Raw genomic sequence first — 8,838 nt, forward strand, 5'->3', positions numbered from 1 at the left:
TTTTACAACTACGTTCTTCACTCTATTTTTTATCTCTTTCCATTTTTCTATTCCCTCTATTGCGTTTATCCATCTCTGATACTCCCTTATACCTTCTTCGCTCCAGTCGTCTATCATTCTTTCTTCCTCTTCTTTTCTTTCTTCCGCTATTTTGTCTCCCAATTCCACCTCTACTGGTAAGTGGTCCGACTTTAGCCTCTCTTTTATTTGAACCCTTTTTATTGCCTCATCACCTTCCTCGTTACCTACTACATAGTCTATCGTTGACATTCCTCTCGCTCCTATATATGTTATTTCTGCCTCTTCATCTCCTTCTTTTCTCCCATTCGTTATCACTAAGCCCCTTTCTCCTATCATTTCTTTTCCCTCTGCGTTTAACACTTTATCCTTGGCCTTTATTTCTTCTAGGTTTTCTTCTGTCTCCCATTCTCTCCCTTCATTTCCTGTTCTTGCGTTGAAGTCTCCTCCTATAATTATTGTTTTTCCTCTGTTCTCTTCTATCTCTTCACTTAGGTATTCATAGTTTTCCTTCTTCTCGTGTTGCATATACACCGATGCTATCATGTATTTCCTCCCTCCGATCTTTATTTCTCCTACTATTACCTCACTTGTCCTTTCTTTCTTCCATTCAACCTTACTCATCCCTTTCCTCTCTCTTACCGCCATTATTCCTCCCTCTATTTCTCTCCCCCTTCTTCCTTCCCTTCTTGAGTCTCTCCACTCTATGTAGTACCCTTTCAGTTGTTTCTTCACACCAGTTCTTGACCCTTGCCTCTTCACCCAAGTTTCCGTTAGCCCTATTATGTCGAATTCCCTAACATATTCCCAGTCGTCTTCCTCCATGCTCCTCATCCCCGCCACGTTCCAGAATAGTATCTTTATTTCCTTTCTTCCCTCTCTCTCCCTTTTTTCCCTATTGTTTACGAAACCCTTTCGCCCTTTTTCCTACCATTTTTCCCTCTTTCTCGCTTCACCGCCATTCTTCTTCCTCTGACTTCACCACGTTATGCCACATCTTTACCTCTTTACCTTTACTTTTTATTTCTCTCGCTTTCCTTCTTACTTCCTCTCTTATCTTCCTCTGCTTCCACGTTCAGTCCTGATCTATGTAGATCTTTTTCTGTCCCAGCTTATTTTTCCTTTTCATAATTCCTTCTTTTCGTTCCTATTACGCATCTAATTTGTCACATCTTTGTTCCTCTTTCTCCTCGATCCTCTCTCCCCGTTTTCCCTCCTATTCTTCTCAGATTCACTATCTCCTCTTTCATTTCTAGTTCCTCCCTTAACCAGTCTTCTGCCTCTCCCTTCCTTTCTCATCTTAACCTAAGTCTATCACTATTATCATCTAAATCTGTCACTATTATATTGTTTATCCTACTTTCTCTATTCATTTTTTCTCTTATATACTCTATTTCTTCCTGATTGCCTACTTCTGTTCCTCTTTGCTTCTTGTTTCCTCCTTCTATACTTTCTTTTAGTTTCACGCACTCCTCTTCCAACTGGTTCATCCTCTCTTTCCATTTTTCCTGCAGTTTCTTTTCTCTACTTTCTGCTTTTTCCCTTTCTTCTTTCGTCTCTTTCTTTCTTTCTTCTCTCTCTTTCTCTCTTGTTCTCTCCTAACTTTTACTATTTCTTTCTCCTATCTTTCTTCTTTTCTTTTCTCCTCTGCCTCCATTCTTTCCATTTTTCCCATTATTTCTTTAAACATTTCTATCCATTCTTTTCTTTCATCCTCCCATGCCTCTCTTAAATCCCTTATATCTGCCCGTATCTTTTCCATTATATCTTCTGCACCACTATTTTTTCCCACTTCTCTTATCGTGTTGTCCAATCCTTCTCCCCCCTCCCCTTCCATCTCGCTCCCCTCGCTGCCACTCTTGCATCTCTTTGCCTCTCTCATTTCTCCTCTATTATTCTCCCTCAGCCCCTCTCCGCTCTCTCTGCCCCTCACCACTTTTACTCTTTTCTTCTTTTCCTCCTCTGGGCCTTTCTTATCCATCCTTCCACCTTTATCTCTTAATTTTTCTGTTGTCACAAATCTTTCCATCACTGTCCCGTACGCCTTAATTCGACTCTCTAATTCTACTCGTGATCCCACCTTTATTCCCTGTTCTACCTTTTCTTACTCCGCCTTTACTTCTTACCGCCCCTCCTCTCTACCTGACTTTCCCACTTCCTGATTTTCTCTCTTAATCTCAACTTTTCTTTTTTCTTTATTCCTCTCTCTCTGCTTTTTCCTGCTCTTCTCCAAGCCTCTCTCTCTCTCTCTCTCTCTCTCTACTCCACTCCTCTTTCGCCTTCACGCTCTTTTCACCTCTATTTCTCTCCTCAAACACTTTTCCTCTTTAACTTTCTCACCAAAACTCGCACTCACAGCCAAGACACGTCCACAGTCTTTCACCGGCCTTCCTTCTCCTCGTACTTGAAAATATATAATCAGTACTTCCCGAGGCTAACATCAATTTAATATGGTGATGATCAAACAATAGCTATATATTGTACAATTGAGAATTTTTTTATTTTCTCTCCTTATAAAAAAACTAATTTGAAACGCGGAATTTGGACACGGTATAATGATAGAACAGCCACAAGTGTACAACACACCTAGATGCGTTACGAATAGGAGAAAAAGAAATTTGGGAACCCCCCTTACCCCAGCCGGCAAATTTAAATTATAGCCAAAAAAAAAATACCAATGGGAAGGTATGTAACTGCACCCTCCAAATACGCTAAAAAATCAATCTGCACCCTTCTACATTAATTAATAAAAATTAAAAACCAATGGTAATATTTTCATATTTTCAAACAGCGATAACTCCAAAAATATTCAATATTTCTGAATAAAACTTTTATAAAAAAACTGCACCCGGACCGATTCTAATTGCACCCTACTTAATTTGTCCAAATTATCACCGTTAGTTAAAAAATTGGTAAAAAAAACAAATTCCCCATTTGAAGTATGCACAGGATGCTCAATGAGCATGCGCGGATGCCATCTCGTCATCTAGTAAAATTCAAAGATAAAAAAATAAATTCAAAATTGCATTCAGTGTTCCAGACTGGGGAACACCTGATCGGATCGACGTTGTTTACATGTGTACTTTAGCCAGCAAAGTGCAAAGTGTTGATTAGAAAGCTGCGAGAGGATGAGAAACGGGAGAAGCTGTTGCTGACGACGTAAAATTAGCTGCTTGCTAAGAATCCGGCCAAGTGAGAGGGCATACAAAATAATGTCACTGCAGTTGGTTTAGGTAAGTTATCACAGCAATTAATTCAGTGTACTTCGCTGCCTTGGAAGGTTTGATTAGACGAATATTTACTGCTATTAGGATTACATTTCAAATTTTCGTAACTAACAGTTATTTCATTATTCAATCATGTTTGCAAAGTAATTTCATAAAAAGGAACATATTCTTTTATTCAAAAAAGCAATAAATATATTTGACTTGGGAGATTTTTTCAAAAACAACTCCAGACCAAAGCTCTCTTTTTCGCTTAAGCAACTAACGTGAGTGTATTCAATCGATGTAGTTTTTAATATAATATTTTTGATATCTTTCGAAAAGTGGTTCGGTGGTATGATCCTCTGATTAAAAGAAACCATGTTTTTAGACGTTGAAAATCTTTAAAGCAAGATGATCATTTTAAGGGAGTACGGTGGGTACGTAACTAGTTAGTTGAGAGAACGCCTTGACTTTTCACTAACTCACATAGTAGCAAGCGTAAGTTTGGCAACGTCGCACATATGCTGGCTCTCACATGTTGCCCTGTTAGTGTGTTATTGTTGTATCAGCTATTATCGAATGGACAAGTCACTAAGAATAAGAAAATAATTCACAAGTTGAGTGATTACTTGAAGACTGTTACTTCGGAAAATATTTTTTAATTACTGTTTCTAATTTTTTTTAATAAGAATTGTTGCAATAAATACAGATTTTATTCAATTTGTTACTGTTTTTTTATTAATAGTCTTTTTCTAAGTAATTGTAATCAAGCCAAACAGTTGTACATTTTAAAGCAATGCGTCACTCAAGCATACATATTTGAATCGGGGAGCGCAGGTTAAATACGACGTTGCCGTATCTCCTATTCGCTGACGTCACTTATCATTTTACGGTAGAAATTATTTAATTACGATCAAACCAGGTTCTGATTGATAATTTTGAAAACGGATATGGATGTAGAATCATTTTTTACACAACTTAGAATTTTTTCGGAATTTTTTCATTTTTGAAAGCTTTAATAAACGATAAAAAGTACATTTCCCCATAAGATTACATGTTAATTTCAATAATTAATTATCGGCTTTGAAACTCTGAACGATTACCAAATTTGAACCATAGCTTTAAAGCATTTTAGTAAAGATATAGTTAAAGTTTCAAACGATTCTCATTTTTAGTTCTATCTCCCACCGTACTCCCTTAATCTAATAATATAATAATTACATTTTAATTGATGTCGTCGATACTTTTGTAAATTTATTTTAAGTTCCTCAAATTGGTTCTGTTGTTAGACTTTTTCATAATACTTTCCAGTTTTAAAGGGAGTAGATTATGAACCTGTCGATGGAAAACCTGTTACTTTCAGTGTAGAAACATTGAATTCTCATGGAATATCCCATTTAACAAAGGGACGTTTATCTGGTCCAGAGAGAAAAAAAGTAAAAGAACATTTAGAATCTAGAAAACCAAGACAATGGAAACTAGAAGAAGTTAATAGGGAAATGGAATATGGAGATCCTGATCCACCATTTCTTTATAGCCAAGAAGTTATACAAAAAACTAGGCATGAGGTAAAATATGAAAAGTTAGGATTAAAATCAGGGGAAAGCGTATTCGACTCACTTCAAAGATTAAAAGGTGTTTGTCTCCATGGACCGGGGCCTAAAGTACACATGTAAACAACGTCGGTCCGATCAGGTGTTCCCCAGTCTGGAACACTGAATGCAATTTCAAATTTACATATTTTTTTATCTTTGAACTATACTATAGATGACGAGATGGCATTCGCGCATGCTCATTGAGCAACCTGTGCACACTCCAAATGGGGAATTTGTTTTTTTACCAATTTTTTAACTAACGGTGATAATTTGGACAAATTAAGTAGGGTGCAATTAGAATCGGTCCGGGTGCAGTTTTTTTATAAAAGTTTTATTCAGAAATATTGAGTACTTTTGGAGTTATAGCTGTTTGAAAATATGAAAATATTACCATTGGTTTTTAATTTTTATTTATTAATGTAGAAAGGTGCAGATTGATGTTTTAGCGTATTTGGAGGGTGCAGTTACATACCTTCCCATTGGTATTTTTTTTTTGGCTATAATTTAAATTTGCTGGCTGGAGTAAGGGTGGTAATTCGGGATGGGTGACCGAATGCTCATCCCTCAGGGTCTGTCTCCATAGGGCCTGCCTGAGTCCGTCCGAGCCGGCCTAGATTTCTTATGTGGACGCCATCTCTATAATTTCGTGTTCAATGGCGAGTTTCATAGTGAATGCAAGAAACGCATCTATGGAGTGGCAGTACCCGTGGTTTGAAGTTTCCTGTCTGGCTGTCTCTATGCTCTGGCTATCCTCCATGTTCCTGCTCCAATTTTCATTCGGTAAGTTCGTAATTAATAATAATTCGTAACTAATTCCTACTTTTATTTTCATAAAATTGCAAGTTTCATAATCCCTTTTTAGAGTCATATGCACGAAGAGTTAGGCTTTCGAAATCCGTCAACTGTCAAATGACAAGTAGTAGCAGCAGCAGCAGTAGTAGTTGTAGTAGCAGTAGTAGCTGAGGGCAGGTGGTAGGTGAGAGAATCACAATGGCAGCCGAAATCAAGCCCGCGCCCGGGATGAACCAGATGGACAAGTTCAACTCCAAGAAGCCTATACTTCTGTCGAAGCTCGAGGGTTGCAATGACGACGTCAATGCCGCCGTTATCATTCCCAGGGTTGACGGCGTCATCAGCGTCTGCGACGACAGGTCAGACTCACTTTTCTATTATGTTTGCAATGCTTCTGATACTCGATGCATATCTATATGATGTATATACGATTAATTTATTTACATCGCATGCTTCTAGCTCGACTCTTATTTGACTCATTGTTTATAATGCAAATAGCAATCGTACAGTCACTTGCATCTTTTGTTAGACTTTTTTCAGACTATTTTTTGCATTGTACATATTTTTTACTCCTATTTTTTCATGTAATATATAATTTAATTAAATTATAGGTAAAACAGCAAGCTTTTTGTTATAAGTAAATAATAATTGTATGACACCTGAACAATCTTTCTTTATCTGCAAGTTCCTAGATAGGATGATTCAGACTGATTGCTTTATCTATTTGGCCTTTAAGCAATGTTTTGCTGTATTTTAGTTATGAATAAATTTTCTAATTACTATTGCAGAACTGTCAGAGTTTGGTTGAAACGTGACTCAGGACAATACTGGCCAAGCGTATGCATGTACATGGTTGCAGCACCAACCTCTCTTGATTTTTGTCCTGAAACCAGACAGCTGTTTGTTGGATTAGATAATGGCAGTATAAATGTATTTATCAAGATCAAATTCATTTATAATTTCTTCAAAAATTGTGAATCAAACGAATTTTTGGTTTTGTAGGAGTTTTTATTGGAAAGCGATTACAATCGTATGACAGCCATTCGAGAATACATGGCTCATCAAGCAAGAGTTGCTGCAGTAGTTTTTTCTTTGAGCTGTGAATGGGTACTTAGTATAGGTAGAGACAAATTGTTCCAGTTCCACAGTACTGAAAATGGAAAGGATCACATCAAATAATATGTTCAATAATCCAAAAGGTAACGTCTACAAAAAGTTGCTGTACCACATGCATGGAACATACACCTACAACATGGTGAGCATTATTAAAAATTTATAATAAAAAAACCTTTTGTTTTTCATAGTATATATATATATATATTTATATATAAACAATGAAATAACAAAACTATAAGAATTAAAGGTTATAAATGCACGTTTTTTTATTCAATATTTTTCTTAAATTCTGCAATGTACAAAATTATTTCCTTCGTACATTGGTATTTTCTTGATTCTGGTATTTTACTGTAACCAGATGCAATTAATTTTAAAAATGGTTCAATTTCTGGCATTCGATCAGTCGTGGTAGTTGCTACATTATTTTGTATTATTTTCATCAATTTTACGCTTTCATCAATGGTTTTTTGTAAGTCATCGCCATCATCTACTTTTCGTTTCCGACAAAATTTATTGGTGATTTCAGATTTTGTTATAAACTCCATGTCGTCTGAAGAAATTTGTAGTTCATGACTCAGATATGGATCAAGCCAACTCATCTCATTATACAATTCCCAGGTCACTTCGGGTTTTCTTTCTGATCCAGATGGCTGGTATTTGCGTTTTTTTGCTTTTTCTCCTTTGAATTTTTTTACTAAATACAACCATCTCGCTTCAATCTCTTTTTCTATTATTGATTAATGAATATTATATATACATATATATATTTTTTTATTTAAAATAAAGATTTATAGTGTATGAATTTCACCTGTAATGTGCACTTCGTATAGTTGATAAATCGCTTGGGAAATAGTTTCGAAAACTTGTGTTCGTTGCGATCTAAATTCAGTATAATATTTGTCATTCGACTTATCGTAAATAAAATTGTTTGGTTTCACCATTTGTATGATAACTTCATCAAGTAGTATATCTTTTTCAGTGTTTCCACTCATTTTTTATTTATGGCAAATTCAATCGAAGAACTATTGTCAATTTGAGGTTATCGGAACTGCTTTGCTACGCATTTAATTTTGAATAAGGATATACATCCATTTTCACCTCGTACAACGTACATTGAGTGTTGTGCTACACCTGAATTTGAGGTTATCCGACCTGCTTTGCTGCACATTCATTTTCATAAATATCTAAAATTAAAACTAATGTATTTGTTACTAAATACTTAAAACTAATATACCATTTGTTTTTTTGTTTTTTTCAAGTTTCTACACAATATGGAGGAGTCTTTTGAAAGAAATATAAATCTCGATAAAAAAATTTGTGTTTATTTGAAAAATTATTCATGTTTGTATGATAAAACACATGAAAACTATTATTTAAGTTAAATGTCCTATTGACTGGTAAGTTATCATTTATATTATTATAGTATTTTTTTATATACAGAGAGTGAAAATACATTAACTGCATTTACTTTTGTTTTAGGTGCTATTGTAAAAAAGGAATGGGAAAATATAAGAAGGACTTTTGTTAGAAAATTTAACAAACCTCATTTAAGCAAGTACTACTTATACAATGAACTTCAATTTCTCATCCCTCACGTCATGAAAAAATACCAGTGTTTGGGATCAACAGAAAGTGATGAGCCGTCAACATCAAAAACTCAAGATATTGAAGTATGTAGTGAAAAGAACGATAAAATCATTCCACCAGTAAGCCAATGTTACTTTAATAAGAAAACTCATCTCGAAGAATTAGAAATGAAAGTTTTAAAAAATACAAGTACAGCTATGGAAAATATAAACATTTTAATGAAGGATAGTGATAATGAAGAGATTAAAGATAATTTTGTATTATGTATACAGCAAAGTTTGCAGTATGTCCCATCAACCCATGTGTTGGAATGTGTTAATGGGATATTAACTATTATGGATAAGTTTATGATATCTAATGAAGAATAAATATTAAAAATAAAGACTAACTGCTCTTATTTCTTTAATATATTTATTTTCTCAACTCATTTATATTGATTATTAGTAGTTTCATGTTTGAAAGATCCTGACATAAACCGTATTACAATATAAAAAAATATTTAAATATTATAAAGATCGTATATA

General features: G+C 34.9%; 1 protein-coding gene and 1 long non-coding RNA gene across 3 annotated transcripts; one reads left to right on the forward strand and one right to left on the reverse strand.

The window, feature by feature from the left end:
• The first annotated feature begins 5,862 nt into the window (after positions 1–5,862).
• Positions 5,863–8,014, forward strand: LOC131675645 (uncharacterized). 2 transcript variants are annotated; one of them, XR_009303094.1, is made up of 4 exons: positions 5,863–5,970; positions 6,400–6,541; positions 6,614–6,866; positions 7,987–8,014. It is a non-coding gene; the product is annotated as an uncharacterized LOC131675645 (long non-coding RNA). The 2 variants fall into 2 exon arrangements; XR_009303095.1 differs by lacking the exon at positions 7,987–8,014 and adding an exon at positions 7,254–7,268.
• Positions 6,914–8,008, reverse strand: LOC131675642 (uncharacterized). The gene is made up of 2 exons (XM_058954680.1): positions 7,536–8,008; positions 6,914–7,454 (listed from the first exon to the last, which is right to left on the reverse strand). Exons 1-2 carry the CDS (start codon positions 7,717–7,719, stop codon positions 6,994–6,996), a joined length of 645 nt encoding a protein of 214 aa, XP_058810663.1. The 5' UTR covers positions 7,720–8,008; the 3' UTR covers positions 6,914–6,993.
• Positions 8,015–8,838: the final 824 nt, after the last annotated feature.

The sequence above is a fragment of the Phymastichus coffea genome, unplaced genomic scaffold (genome assembly GCF_024137745.1).
Source record: "Phymastichus coffea isolate CEN01 unplaced genomic scaffold, Cenicafe_Pcof_1.1 PCOF00027, whole genome shotgun sequence".
NCBI classification, from domain to species: Eukaryota; Metazoa; Arthropoda; class Insecta; order Hymenoptera; family Eulophidae; genus Phymastichus; species Phymastichus coffea.